Here is a 16,505-nt window from a genome sequence, read left to right on the forward strand (position 1 = left end):
ATTAGAAACGTGTATCTGACTCCAGTGTCGCAACTGCAGCCTCACTTACCAGCCCAGCACTATCAGTTTCGGAGTGCATCTTTGTCTGCTTTCCTTTTGTGTTCCACCCATGGATGTTAATCGAGTCATTCACCAAAATATGAAAGCGACTTTCGTACTACCGCAAGAACCTGCTGTTTGTCACAATTCAAGAGTGTGGTATATATGGTCTGTTAGATGCAAAAATTGTAATTTATATGGGTATGAGTTGCCATACACCAAGACAGTACTAGTTAAATGTGATACCTGTAGAATGGTTGGCCATGAAACATTGCAATAGGCTGGATCTCGATGAGTCATGATAAGTCGTAAGGATCAGTTTTCTAGTGTCTCTGACTGTATCTTTGCAGCCATAGTCTCTCATACTTGGTGTATTTTTCAGATGGACACTACACAAATACCAGAAAAATTGCGCGGCAACGATGAAGGAAGCAATTGGGTTTTGAAGGGGTGAGTAGCTGAGTTGTAGATGCAGATAGACACCTTTACAGCCAGTAGTTTTCAAGTACAATACGACTCAGTAGAGGCACAAATCATGTAGAATGTACCTATTCTTTCTATAGACCCTGTAGCAGCTGGTCTAACGACTTTTTTCGGGAAAAACAACAGAGAATGTGCCTATATTTATTAATGATTTGAATGCTGCCGCTAAATTAGGTTATCTGTCGGTGGGACATGCTTGCACATGCCTAAGTTAAGTTTGGGTGCTGTTGTGAAAGCGTATGTCATGTACCATGAAGAATTAAATAAAATGCACACGTTTTAAAGGGCTACCTAGCAGGCTTTGTCGGTGGCACTGCAAGCAGAACCCTAAGAAGTTTTTTACAATACAGTTTAATGACCTGCTACAGAAGCGTAATGAATCAGTGGAAGCATTTTCAGATCGGATTAGTAAAATTTGCGCGCTAACCTATGAACTGGTGCACCGTGTGAAAACAAGCAGAGTTATTCTGCAGGAGATATAAATCAGGGCATAGATGTGTTTTTGTGGAGACGTCCGTCTGGTATAAGAAGAAAGGTTCATGGGTGATTTATCCGCTGCTGCAAGAGTTGCTACTCGACTAGAGGTAACTGAAATTGCTACCTGAGGATAAAATGACAGAAGTGCATTCTCCTCGGAGGTAAAATGTTGTAGGTGTGAAAGTATGGGCCACGTTAAGAAGCAATGCCTCCAACTCCAATGATACAAATGCGGGGACGTAGGGTATTGAGTGCATCATTTTCGAAGTAGGAAACAGGATAGACAGCGTCAGGACAATCATTTGTTAAACAACAAGGACAATGCCTCTGTCATTGGACAGCATCCCCAGGAAAACAAAATACTGAAAAACTTATGCAGAGACGGAATACTGCTTGTTGGACACAGTGAATGGAACGGAACATCATATGTTGGTAGACACAGGGGATAATGGTCGGTCGTTAGTCAGGAATTCTTAGCTTGGAAGAGCCGGAAATCTCCACTATACATGGTATGTGTGGTAGGTGACAATGATGTGACGTAATTGGGGAAAATACTACTCAGTTTTAGCACCGAAACACGAAGATTTCAGGAGTATATGAAGATGTTACCACATATCGGCGAGAAGTACTGTGCTATCCTTAGCCTTGATTTCTGGATACACATCACGCAAAAGCTGACCTTTTGTAGTTTACAGTCGAGCTCAGGTTCCATTGTTGACACTGGGTACGACTACTGCTAGTGCTACATCACCACAATGAACGTCAGTTGCGTAGGTAGTACCAAATAAACTGCAGATGTGTTCACTAAAGACCAATTCGCGTGATAAAGTACCGAGAGGTTCAGGAAAGATAGTCTAGGTGAGTGTGAGTACTGACCTGCCAAGCGAATGGCCATGTATTGTACAACCACTCAAAGACAATGATGAGGTCGAATCGTCGCATCGTTTTGTATGTAGAAGAGTAGTAAGTGCATGGGAAACACACTGCCGGAAAAAAATACTGAAATCTGGATTCAAAGGACAGAGCAGGTCAGATTAAGGAAAGGGGCCCAAATCAGTTGCTGCTAGCTGCACAAACTTTATTTGATAAAAACACTTAATCAAAAAATGATTCAAATGTCTCTGAGCACTATGGGACTTAACATCTGATGTCATCAGTCCCCTAGAACTTAGAACTACTTAAACCTAACTAACCTAAGGACATCACACACATCCATGCCCGAGGCAGGATTCGAACCTGCGACCGTAGCGGTTGCGCGGTTCCAGACTGAAGCGCCTAGAACCGCTCGGCCACCCCGGCCGGCATACTTAATCACACATGCCCTTAAAGGAAATCAGAAACAATACGGCTGAAGGCCAAAACACAAGTTACTAAAATTGCATTAATGAATACACACAGCTGAAGGCCTTAGTTACAAAACAGAAGAACTGAGGGCTTAAGGCCTGGATAACAAGAACTCCAATAAGAAAATTTTAAAGGTTTTAGACAAAGACCTTTCAATTTTTAATTTGAGTAGGGTGAAGGCCTAATCTTAAAATATTTCATGTAAGGTTCGGCTGAAGGCCATATACTGAACATAGAACAACTCAAGGCTTAATGCGTAGATAATAAATTAAGATAGAGAGAAAATTCTGAAATTATTCCCTTTTGTTTTTACTTCAGACGGCTGAAGCCCGTATCTTAAAATATTTCACATAAGGTTTGTCTGAAGGCCACATACTAAACTTAAAAACAAACTAAATTAATATGTGGCTGAAGGCCTCGCACAGTACTTGAGACAAAAGAAAATAAAAATCCCAAACAACAGAACAGTGGGGCTCAGAAATGTTCCGAGGGGCGGCCTGGGGAGGAAACTCTAACAACAGGTTAGGTGATACAGGCAGCCAAGTGTAACACTAAATAATAGGGTGGCAGCACGACCTAGCGACGGCTGAAGAACCAACCAACAACCGAATCAACTAATCAATTCCCTTCCACCCAACCAATGGCACAACAACTGAAAATATCAGCGAGGAAGAAGATTGCAGCAAAACTACATCTTGATAATTGGCATCTAAACACAGTCAAGGCACAATATCCACTCCATGAAAAAAAAGGAGAACAACATCAAGCTGTCGAACTACACGCCGCGCCGGACAGCATCAACGTAGTGAGGAAAACGCACTGCCGGAAAACTATGCTCTGACCAGGTCAGGTAACCAGAATGTTAATGACCACAAGGCAGAAGACACCGCTGGTGCACTTCACTAATAAGTAACAATCATTTCAATACTTAAACACCATACAAGAATATGGCTGCAAAATGTGCCGACTGCAGCACACCATACGTTGGTGCTTGCGGCAACAGCCCAGGAAGCAACAACCGGCAATGAATGAAGAGATACCACAGCAGTTGAGGTTTCGTAACAGGTTAACTGATTACTCAACTCCAGTATCCAGGTTTGGAGGGCGACGAACTTTGCAGCTCTCGTAGCTAGTGCCTCACAACTCCGACAGCATGCGCACGCCGCCAGCGGCCCCGGCCTGACTACACGATGCGGAGACTTCCTCGCTGCTCAGTCACAACCGACGGACTACTCACAGACACCACCACACGGAAAATATAGCGGTCACACCAAAAATGGTATAGTAGTACAAGTATCGATAAGTGCTGCTGCTGCCAATGATGGAGACAAGTGAGCAACTCGTTCAGGTAGTAACTGAGGGAGCAATAAGGCGCCACTCAATGATGAGAAAATGCCAAAAGGAAACGCGATCCAGGCACGGCTCAAATACAACACCCTCAAGAGCTGTGTTTAGTAGAGGCAGGGTATAATATACGCGTACTAACAGGTTATAGTGTTAGTGGTCCATTTGTAACGTTCATCAATCAAAGAAGCCTGCCTGAGCTCTTTTGACTCTACCGGCAATAATTGTGCTGAGTTTAGAGATGAACAGTGTTTGCATAATTCATTCCAGAATACAATTATGCTAGCCCCCCCCTCCCCCCCAGTGAGTATGAACTCCTGGTGAACAGCTTCATCCACTTGAATGGGGTCGCACTGTGGGCCTGCAGGAAGTGGGATTGATGAGTAGATGGAGTGCTCCACTTGGACGCGTTACATAGTTGGTGTGTCGGTGCTTGTAGCGGTGGTCTATGGGGATTCCCACACCTGTAGACCGGGTTCTGGACGTCCGCACAGTAAAAAAATGGTTCAAATGGCTCTGAGCACTGTGGGACTCAACTGCTGTGGTCATCAGTCCCCTAGAACTTAGAACTACTTAAACCTAACTAACCTAAGGACATCACATACACCCATGCCCGAGGCAGGGTTCGAACCTGCGACCGTAGCAACAGCGCGGCTCCGGACTGGAGCGCCTAGAATCGCACGGCCACCGCGGCCGGCCCGCACAGTAAAGATGCATGTCAATATCAAGGCATTGTTCGACCTGTAGAGGCTGACCGAACATCATCCAGGGACGAAATCTGAGAAGATGTAGCGCCTGCTGTATCATCAGGGACCAATGTGAACCGCCTGCTTGAGCAAGCTTAACATCACATGTGCCTGTGGCCAGGCTACCACTGACAGTGTGACACTTGCAAGCATGGTTACCCCGGTGTCATGAAAAAGTCGACTGGAGAGTGTAATGGCACTTCGTTGTCTTCAGTGATGAGAGTAGGTTCAATCTGTATGCGAGTGACGGACATAGAAATGATGAGTTGCTTGTCTAGAATGCTTTCACCCACAACTCACAGGTCCCACTCAAGCTTCATCGCGTGGAAGACCATCTCTTACAACTCGCGGTTACTTTTGGTGTTTCTGCAGGGTAAAGTAACCAGTACTTGATACATTGCACCGACTGTTTTCCTTGTGCTACTGCCCTTTCTATTCCCTTTGCTTTTTCAGTAATGCACTCCTCATAAGGCTGCTGCAACGCAGTGTGGCCCATAATACCGCCAGATCTCTCACCAGTTGAACAAGTACAGGACATGAAGAAGCAGGAACTTACTCATTCTCTACGGCCTGCAAGAACCATTGCCGAATTTTGTAACAAAGAGTGCAAGATTCTTCGACCAATCTATCTCGATAGGACATTCAGCAGTTTTACGATCATTTGATTACCAGAATACACGCCTGCATTGCCGCCAGAGTGGGTACACTGTACATTGATATGACTGTTTCGCCAAACTTTACTGAGACATGTGTGTTCCATTTGGCCTGAATTTGTTATTGTATACTCTTACGATGATCAACTACCTGTCACCTCACTTATCAATTAAATGACATTGTCCTTGAGGCTGTTTCATTTATTTTTCTGGAAGTGTTGATGGTGACTACATGATTCCATTGAGCATAGAAAATTTTGTCATGGATAAGGTAAGCCTGCCGTTGGGATTACTAGTTACCAGCTTATATATATCCTACAAGAGGATGACATAGATAGGTTAAGTGAGGACCTTCCCTACAAGCAAACAGTCAATGCACCTGCAATGCGTGAAAAGGTGAAGTATTTGGAAGGAAGAGATAAAGCACTGATGAAAGCTGTGTTATTATTACATACGTTTCTGTTTAATGTTTATGATCCATTACCAATACTAGTGATGTGACACAGAAAACCAACAGGACATAGCGATACAGTATACAGGAAACCATACAGAGTCCCAATACACCTGCAAACAGTGATGGATGAATTTAGCGCCAGCATTTGGCTGATGGCATTACTGAACATAGTGATAGCCCATGGATCGTACCGATCGTAATTGTTCCCAAAAAAAATCACCAGATGTTACCAGAAAGAATATATTTTGCGGTGATTATAGGTTTCTGAAAACAAGAAATCCTATACCAAACATAATGGAAAGTTTAAATATCTTAGGTTACAGTAAATACTCTTTTACAATGGGTTTAAAATGTGACTATCACCAATACTGGAAGTATTTCTGGAGGACCGCCGTCTGCACTCTCGTGGGGTCGTTACCAACGTCATAGAAGGCCGTTTGGCCTCAAAAATGCACCAACCAATTCCAAAGATTGCTGGATGGCATATTCAGATGATTAAAACTGAAGCATTGCATGATTATGTCAATGACGTAATTGTCTTTTACAAATGCATGGAGGAATATGTACAACAATTGGAGGTGGTGGACTTCCAGTATGCTGAATTAATTGTAGGACAGACACCTCTATTAACCAGTTCACTATAGGGACAGCAGAAGAGGCAAGATTCACTTTTTATTTTATTTATGACCAGTTTCAAGTTAGCTGAACCAATTTTGAAATCATCCAGACAGACAAACCAGTACTTCCCGAAATATCACATACATCATGTCAAAATTATACACGTATATATGTAACAAAGTCGGGTTTAACCATGAACAGTGCACTTACATGTTTTTCTGTCACTGTTCATCATTAAACTTCACTTTGTTACATATACAAATATAATCTTGACATGGTTCATTCACTATTTCAGAAAATATCTTTTTGACTCTGTAAGTGATCTGAAAATGGGTTCAGATCAGACGACACTAGTCATCAGTTAAATAAAAAGTGAATCCTGCAGCTCTGGCTGTTTCTATGTCAAACGGGTTGGAGGAGGTATTCAAGAGGCTAGATACAGCACATTTGACACAGAGTGTGGATAAATATCACGTCGCAGCGGCAGAGGTGAATTATCTGGGGCTTGTAATTAGTCAGGAATGTATGCTAATACCGATACAAATTTATTTTCTGAAGTGCATGATTTCTTGCCGCCACGGATAGTCTTTGTTGTTTCTATCGAAAATTGATTACAGATTTTATCGAAATTCCTGAGCCGTTGAATCTTTCGTTAAAGAAAAGAGAAAAGTTTAAATGGTCTACTGACTGTCAGACTGTATTTGATAAATTAAAACAGGCATTAACGTCGAGTATGGTACTGGTGTTTCCGAAATTTGAAAAAAAGTTTATTTTTATCGTGCAATGCAAGTAATTTGGCAAACAGATGTATTCTCAGATAAGGGGTGGATGGTAAGGAACGCTTGCTGCCATGTGCTTCAAGACAGTTTAATAAAGCCTTGCCACGTTTTTCTAATATGGAAAAAGAGACGTTGGCTGCCATCTGTGGTCTTACACATCTCCATTGTTATCTCTACAAAAAAAAAATTTAAGGCAGTAGTCGACAATGCTGCAATGAAGTGTCGCATAATACTAATAGTGCGTTTGGGTGTACCTGCAAACATTAGGTGGCCGGTAATTTACTTCCTGACCTCGACCACCAACGACCATAGTGTCCCACTACCAGTACACTGCAGTTCGTGGACAATGTTTGTTTGTATCGGCATGAGATAGCACCATGCTACGGAGCACCATGTCTGAGGCAGTGGTTTATGGACAATAATGTTCCTGAAGTGGCCTGGTCTGCCTAGTCCCCACCAGAACCCAATTGAGAATTTTGTGGAGAGTTAGAATAGGGTCTTCGCACCAGACCCCAGCACGTATCCCTACCTTCTCTGGTTCAGACATGGAGACGCCTCATTCACTCACATCTACACACATAGGTATTCTGATCATGACTGACAGTTGCAATCGTTGCACATGTCGGGAAATTGGTTCCCCAGAACACTTTCTTGTAAATTGCATTAGATTCAGGCATGTACATAGTAATATGGAACACAAATGGAAGCAATGTTATATGGTGCATTGAGAAACTCAGATACATGGGCACAGTTGAACACACTCGCCAACAGTATTTCAAAAGCAGAACATGACATATACAAAGAGGCTCATCAGTACATAAGAAGAAGACAGACCGACACAGATAGATCGAGTAGCTCCAGTACTGACGATGATAAAAGTGACAGTGACAACACTGACACAGCATAGAGACACGAAATATACATAACATACACATAACATGAAACATGTGAAACATGCACAACTACTCATTTGAACATTAATCAAAGGTTGGAATTTATATCTTATTATTAATGAATCTAATTAAAAGTAGAAATAATTAGAGTAGTCCATGGATAGATACTGTTGTAGAATCCACGTTAAACCTATACTCAGCATTGCTAAGTAGTTACATCAATAAGCACATCATTGTAAGTATAATAATGTGAATGTAATATAAGTTTAATATAAAGTAAGCAAGCAAAACCAAGGATTGTAAATGCACAACAGAAACAGATCATGCATCTTACGCAGTCATACAAAATTAATAGATTCACAACTCAAGAGGGTCTAGTTTTATTCTACAAAAATGTATGTAACGAGAGTTAGTGGTGATTTGTTGTATCTCCTACAGCTATGTTGGAACAGTTTACAACTTAATTAGATCACAGGAAGGCATGATTTTGTCCAAAGGCTATGCGGAATTTGTTAACTAATGAACCTAGTGGTAGTATTTGTTATGTAACCTAACAAACATCAACTCACACAGAACTCTTACAAACAACGCCAACATAGACTATATCCGCATGGGCTGAACAAATCGAGTTTTCCCTAAGAGGATGTTCATGAGGATAATACTAAAATGGGTAGCATCAAATGCGGACGTTGGACTAGAAGTTAGAGACCACGACCCCTTCTCTAAGTGGTGTTGGTGAAGGGAGATCTTTATCTACTATTTTCTGTCTTCTTTTATTCTCTTCGTAAACTGTACCGTAAATTTATAATTTCCTGCATTCAACTTATTACATTTTTCTTTAAAAATCTAATTGCTGCAAGTAAATTAATGATAGTACCAATGTAATTGATGTAAGTAAATAATGGATAACAACAAAGATCAAAATAAGAAAAGAACTCGACGCAGCCCAATCTTCACGTGGTGCTGCATGGGCAAAGTGCCCGTGGCCTCAGCTGCGTAGCACAACTTTGCTGCGCGGTGGGGCTGTGGATGCTGGCTAAGAGGCCCTTGAGGAACACTTCGGCCTGCATAAAGTAATAAGATGGCAGGTCCTAGTAGAGCGGAGCGGGAATTCCACTGTTAAATGCAGATGAGAGAGCGGGTAGGTGGAAAGAGTACATTGAAGGTCTCTATGAGGCGGATTGTTTGTCTGATGTTATACAAGAAGAAACAGGAGTCGATTTAGAAGAGATAGGGGATCCAGTATTGGAATCAGAATTTAAGAGAGCTTTGGAGGACTGAAGATCAAATAAGGAAGAAGGGATAGATAAGATTCCATCAGAATTTCTAAAATTAGCTTAATAGCTCATGCATCCAAGTTGCTGACAAGAATTATGTACAGAAGAATGGAGAAGAAAATTGAGGATGTTTTATATGACGATCAATTTCGCTTTAGGAAAGGTAAAGGCACCAGAGAGACAATTATGACGTTGCGGTTGATAATGGAAACAAGACTAAAGAAAAATCAAAACTCGTTCATAGGACTTGTAGACCTGGAAAAAGCGTTCGGCAATCTAAAATGGTGCACGGTGTTCGAAATTCTGAGGAAAATAGGGGTAAGCTACAGGAAGAGACAGTTAATACGCAATATGTACAAAAGCCATAGAAATAATAAGAGAAAACGACCAGGAATGAAATGATTGGATTAAAAAGGGTGTAAGACAGGGAAGTAGTCTTTCACCCCTACTGTTCAATCTGTACATCGAAGAAGCAACGATGGAAATAAAAGAGAGGTTCAGGAATCGAATTAATTTCAATGTGAAAGAACATCAATGATACGATTCGCTGATGACATTGCTATCCCGAGTGAAAATAAAAAAGGATTAGATGACTCACTGTATGGAATGAACAGTCTAACCAGTACGGAATATGAATTGAGAGTAAATCGAAGAAAGACGAGAGTAATGAGAAGTAGCAGAAATGAGAACAGCGAGAAATTTAACATCACGATTGATGGTCACAAAATAGATAAAGTAAAGGAGTTCTACTACCTAGGCGGACCGACAGAGCAAAGAGAACATCAAAAAGCAGACTAGCACCGGCAAAAAGGGAATTCCTGGCCAAGAGAAGCCTACTAATATCAAACAATGGCCTTAATTCGAGGAAGAAATTTCTGAGAATGCAGGTTTGGAGCGCAGCACTGTATGGCTGTGAAACACGGACTGTGGGAAAACCGAAGCAGAAGAGAACTGAAACATTTGAGATGTGGTGCTACAGACGAATGTTGAGAATTAGGTGGACTGATAAGGAATGAGGAGGTTCTGTACAGAATCGGAGAGGAAAGAAATTTGTGGAAAACACTGACAAGGATAAGGGACAGGAGGATGGGACATATGTTAAGACATTCCGTGGTACTAGAGGGCGCTGTAGAGGGAAAAACTGCAAAGAAAGACAGAGATTGCAATACACCCAGTAAATAATCGAGGATGGAAGCTGAAAGTGCTAAGTGCTACGCTGAGATGAAGAGGTTGGCATAGGAGAGGAATTCTGGAAGGGCCGCATCAAACCAGTCGCAAGACTGATGACTCAAAAAAAAAAAAAAAGGCACGTAAGCGTAATGCAGCTTGGAAAGAAACGTTTGAGGACAGTTCACAGGTTCCATCCGTGATCAAATACAACAGCATTGACTAGCATCTGCATTTATGTTCAAACATACATTTCTCGCGATGATTCCTTTGTGCAATCCCTGTAGACAGTCGTTTATCGCCCGCTCCATTGTAAAGTGGAGCCGGGAAGGAAATGAATAGCTGTGACAAGAGGGGTACTCTGCGCTAATGCACTATGTGGTGGCTTCGAGGGTACAATTTCTAAATGTACGTGTATACCTCTTATGGGTACAGCAGACGCCTGAAATTAGCCTTTGTGAGGTACTGTGTAGAACAAGCTGCGCTGTTACACATATTTTCCGCTTCAAAGGATAAGTTCCTAAATTGCGACCTTTTTGGTGGAGGAATGGGTATGTACGTCTCTGTTTTACATGATATATATTTGTGCTCCCTATGTCGAATGGCAGCTGTAATTCATGCAAAAGGAGGGCCAATAGTCTGCTAATAAAGATTGTCTCTCACGTATTTGCATTATTTAATTTAGCCCTTACCATCTCTTCTGCAGTGTGTCATTTGAATTGGGTGCGAAATATCTCGATTTTTTTCGTCATGTACACTGTAGACAATAGAATTGCGATGACAGGTCTTCATTTTCGCCGTACGGTGGAAGTAGTAATCTACTAATACCAATCGCAAATAACTGTAAAAAGATGTCTGCTTACATTTAGAAAAATAAAGTGATTTCACTTATTAAGCATTGGCTGTTGACAGAACAAGTTCATAATTTCAAAAGAAAGAAAGACGCTTTTCTTGATCGTTTTTACAGTATCAACGAGTTCATTTTTTTTTAAATTTCGTACGGTAAGAGATATAGTGAGTTGATGTAGGAACAGATATCGATACAAGCTCCGCTGCTAATGTCTGCTACTGATATTGTTTTCTTCCATCAATGATGGAGGAACATAAGACAGTGAATTACCTTGTACTCGATGTCTTCCGGCTGGAGAGTAAAGTTCTTTAGAGACGGGTCAGGCTCCTCGCTGTCGTCATACGTGTATCCGCGAGTCGAGAAGTCAGTGGCACCCATGGGCAGGCGCACCAGCGAGTACTGTGAGCTGCCGTCGCTGCTTCCGAAGTAGCTCCTGCAACACAGCGCCGCTTGTCAACACAACCGCCAGCAGACCGACGCGCCCACCGATGTATCACCGCGTGACTGGCGGCAAAGAAGGGTATGAATCCCAAATACTGTTAAAAATACCCAGTCACCAGCCCTCTTACACAAACCACTTGAGTAACTACCAGTAAACATCAACTCTACACGCAACTACGTAGGCTGCCGGAACCAGTGTCAAGTGGTTAACATTCCTTTACGTAAATTGTAGGTTGAAGCGGGAGAAAGGAAAAGAAATGAGGGCAACTAGTGATGTCCACTGCATCGGGACATTTATGCGGCATCAGGGGCGACGAGTGAAAATGACTGCCGAACCAGGATTCGGAAGCGGGATGTTGTGATTCTTAGACAGTTACACCAGACGGACACAGTGTTTATCACATTTGCATGGACTTTCTCGGAACGCCTCCCGGCCGACCCACACTCGCACCCATCCCTACCTATCCGCAGTCCCGGCCCATGCCCATCATACTCGCTGCTTTGAGATTCCCATACAAGGTCAAATGTAAGCGTGAATCTGCACGGAAGGTGGAGGATTCATTGCCCATCGATGCGAAACGATTATATGAATGTGTGGTGTCTGTTTTTTCAGACATGTCCAGAACAACAGATACCACGCATTCATATCAAATTATTTTGTCGGTTTTACCATGCCATTGTATAAAATAATTTGTAAACTATAAAACAGACATTTTGGCCATATTAAAATGGCCTTTCTCATGGCAAGACTGGTTTTACAGGGCAAAAGATGTCGCTCTTTAATGCAATTAGGCACTGTCGGTACCACATATTTCTGGAACTTTATTAGCTATAGACCGTAATAGGCTACTCGAGAGGAGAGGGAGAGGGTAGGGAGAAGCTATTCGTGAACTTTCCATCTTGTTGATGATTAGTGTCTGCAAATCAGCGCTTGGATTTTGTGGGCATGTTTTACTCCTCGTATGCGCTAAATACACTGACAGTTCCTCTGTAGGTTTCCAGGCTGTCGCATCCACATCCTGTGAGACTTCTGCCCTGGGATCGCTGACAGACCATCGGACTGTGATAGTCAGCAGCCAAAACCCAGAATTTTGTAGCAATCCTCTCTGTTAATGTTATGAGGCTGTTTAATAATTTCAGTCATCTTTTGTACTTTGTGCCGGCACGTCCATGGCTCTTGCCAGCACATGAGCTTCTTGGAACATGGTAGGTTGTCTACACTCACGGTGGTGGTCTGTTATTTCGAATTTATCGCGTGTGCTAACTGGCCTCCCTGCATCACCTGTGTAGGCAGCTCTCCAGTTACAACGTAGCACATATACTCCTAGGGATACTCAGGTTGTCCACTGCATTCCTGGTGGAACCTATCATGATGTCAATCCTGTGGCTGCTGTAGAAAATCGGTTTGAAACCTCTTCGGCAGAGGGCGCTGCCAAGCCATTCACTGAACTTCTTTGCCTTGCCATCTTCTTTTGCATCATTTCGGATGGCCTTGGTTTCCTTTCTTATAATCTTGTTATCGTAGCCGTTTGCGAGAACTGTGTGGTGTAGCTCCCTCAATTCTTCTGTGATATTAGCACCACTTATCTGATAGGTACAGGCAGCCAGCTTGCACAGAAGACAATACTTCTCAACTGTGTGGTGGTGGCTCTCCGTGTTCAAGTATCTATTTGTGTGGGTTGGCTTCTGGTACACTCTGTGTCCTAGTTTGCCACTGACTGTTCCCTATAACTTCATATCCAAAAATAGTAACCCAACGTTGTTTTCAGTTTTGTGCACGAATAGTTTGTGTAGGCTGTTGAAGTGCTAAAGTAGGTTTCCCAAATCCGCTTTCCAGTGTGGTCAGATTACTAACGTGTCGTCCACATGCCATAGCTAATAATGGGAGCACAACGCTGAGGAAGCTAGGGCCGTTTTCTCAAAAGCTTCCTTGAAGGTATCCTCAGTGAATGGGGAGCAGTGACAGCCCATTGACACTCCATCTAATTGCTCATAATATTTTCTCCACCAACTGAAGTACGTTGTTGACAGACATAAAGGCACAACATCACAGATATCATATGAGATCTGCTCTTGTAGGATGCAAATGGTCTCGCGCATAGGTATGTTGGCGAAGACTTAAGGAACCATAATTTCAGTGGAATGTGTCTGCTTTTGCTCCTTCGTTTAAGGGTCTGTTCCACAAGGTGACGAAATTTTAGTGCCAGATGTTTCGTTGTGTAATAGATTTCCTTCGCTATAGGCAGGCCTGATTGGAAAATATTCATTATGGAGTTAACATCTTCCATAAATTCTACTAGGTACAGGATCTCTGGTAATGACTCACTTGGCTGTGTCAGGATCAGTTCTTGCGTCTTTTGCAGGGGCCTTCGTGTTCTCGACTACCCTGGTTGTAAGATTATTATTCTCATATTCAGTTAAAATTTTAATCATCTTGACACCGTCCACGGAAGCCTACGTAATTATGTCAGTGATCTGTATCGGCAGGAAATTTATCATCACATACGGAAGCTGGCATTGCTGGGGAAGAGGAAGGTGAAATTGCTGAATGGTTTGTTGTTCCTCAAGAGATCCCGAGATCACGAGGCCGTCTGAAACCCATCAGAATACGACCAAAAACTGATACTAGAAATGGGAGAACGATTTACTATCGGGTCAGTCACGCTTCTCTAAGGGGACGGATACAACAACTCCAGAGCTTCATAAATTGCAACAAGCAACTGTACAGCGTCATAGTTTTCAGCGAATGACCGGGATAACATCGACAGAGTAACTTACAAGCAAGCCTGCGTGGAAAAACATGTGAGCAGCAGTCGGCCGAAAAAGGAGATCGACCTGACAGGAAGCAAACAATATGCTTAGCCAAGTCTGGATACAGCTAGTTCAGCGGCAAACATCTCGACGAAAATCGTCAGTGAGGCAGTGGCGTCAATTCTGTCCAAACGGTTAAACTTTGCAGCTACGGCCACAAAGATTCCTAGACATCAGATATTTCAGTCTGTGGAGACGTCACTCCATGAAGTACCAGAAGTGGAAGTAGAAAAAATAAGACAAAAAACGATAGAATCTTTCGAGAAGCAAAGCCACTCAGACATAATATTACACTTGAAGGGAGGCAGAGCATAAAAGTGCTCAGGAGTAACAATGATATCGTGGCCCTATATGCAGGCAAAGGAAACGCTACGGTTGAGATGGCACCTCTCAATGTGAAAAGAAAATGGACGAGCTGCTGGGCGATCCTATTTACAGAGAACTAAGGAGTAATCCGACGACAAGGTTAGTCAAGAATACGAAGCCCCTCATAAAGGAGTTATAAAGTGATCCTGGCACAGCCAACCGACTCATCACCAAATTCCCTGGACTAACTAGCAGTTATAAGAGTCGAGCGGCATGAAAGGGAAGCAGTGGTTGCGAAGGGAGTGAGACAGGGCTGCAGCCTATTCCCCGATATTATTCAATCTATATATTGAGCAAGCAGTAAAGGAAACGAAAGAAAAATTCGGAGTAGGTATTAAAATCCATGGAGAAGAAATAAAAACTTTGACTTTCGCCGATGACATTGTAATTCTGTCAGAGACAGCAAAGGACTTGGAAGAGCAGTCGAACGGCATGGACAGTGTCTTGAAAGGAGGATATAAGATGGACATCAACTAAAGCAAAACGAGGAAAATGCAATGTAGTCGAATTAAGTCGGGTGATGCTGAGGGAATTAGATTAGGAAAAGAGACACTTAAAGTAGTAAAGGAGTTCTGCTATTTGGGGAGCAAAATAACTGATGATGGTCGAAGTAGAGAGGATATAAAATGTAGACTGGCAATGGCAAGGAAAGCGTTTCTGAAGAATAGGAATTTGTTAACTTCGAGTATAGATTTAAGTGCCAGGAAGTCGTTTCTGAAAGTATTTGTATGGAGTGTAGCCATGTATGGAAGTGAAACATGGACGATAAATGCCCGCATCTCGTGGTCGTGCGGTAGCGTTCTCGCTTCCCACACCCGGGTTCTCGGGTTTGATCCCCGACGGGGTCAGGGATTTTCTCTGCCTCGTGATGGCTGGGTGTTGTGTGATGTCCTTAGGTTAGTTAGGTTTAAGTAGTTCTAAGTTCTAGGGGACTGATGACCATAGATGTTAAGTCCCATAGTGCTCAGAGCCATTTGAACCATTTTTTTTGGACGATAAATAGTTTGGACAAGCAGAGAATAGAAGCTTTCGAAATGTGGTGCTACATAAGAATGCTGAATAGCAGATGGGTAGATCACATAACTAATGAGGAGGTATTGAATAGAATAGGGGAGAAGAGGAGTTTGTGGCACAACTTGACAAGAAGAAGGGACCGGTTGGTAGGGCATGTTCTGAGGCATCAAGGGATCACAAATTTAGCATTGGAGGGCAGCGTGAAGGGTAAAAAGCGTAGAGGGAGACCAAGAGATGAATACACTAAGCAGATTCAGAAGGATGTAGGTTGGAGTAAGTACTGGGAGATGAAGAATCTTGCACAGGATAGAGTACCATGGAGAGCTGCATCAAACCAGTCTCATGACTGAAGACCACAACAACAACAACAATGACGAAACGTAAAATGTCCTTATACCTGTATTATGCAGAGCACACTTTCAAACTACTAATATGATCCGTGGACCACTGTCTGAGGAAAATCAATTAACATGGACCATTTTATGCAAAACATTATTCAGAAATGCACGTTCAGAAGAGTGATTAGTACCTCTCCTCAAGGGCGTGAGTGAGACAAATTTGTAAGCCAGCTCAATCATGGCAAAGAAAAAGAATGAACTTGAGTAATTCTTGCAAGGGGGCCAAAGAACTCTACCGCAGTAAGTTCTCTCATTCTTGAGAGAATGGTAGGAAATAAAGTTTCATATGTGGCTTCGCCTTCTGACAAAATTTTCATGAAATCAGAACTTTACAAAATAGTTTCTCCATGT

General features: G+C 42.5%; 1 protein-coding gene across 1 annotated transcript in view; it reads right to left on the reverse strand.

Annotated features, from left to right (window-relative positions):
* LOC124593732 (lysosomal acid glucosylceramidase-like) overlaps positions 1–16,505 on the reverse strand; it is a 172,485-nt gene that overhangs the window by 70,782 nt on the left and 85,198 nt on the right. Inside the window, exon 4 of the mRNA XM_047132062.1 lies at positions 11,395–11,557. Within this exon, the coding sequence (XP_046988018.1) occupies positions 11,395–11,557 (163 nt within the window). The remainder of the gene's footprint in view (positions 1–11,394; positions 11,558–16,505) is intronic.

The sequence above is a fragment of the Schistocerca americana genome, chromosome 2 (assembly GCF_021461395.2).
Source record: "Schistocerca americana isolate TAMUIC-IGC-003095 chromosome 2, iqSchAmer2.1, whole genome shotgun sequence".
Taxonomy (NCBI): Eukaryota; Metazoa; Arthropoda; class Insecta; order Orthoptera; family Acrididae; genus Schistocerca; species Schistocerca americana.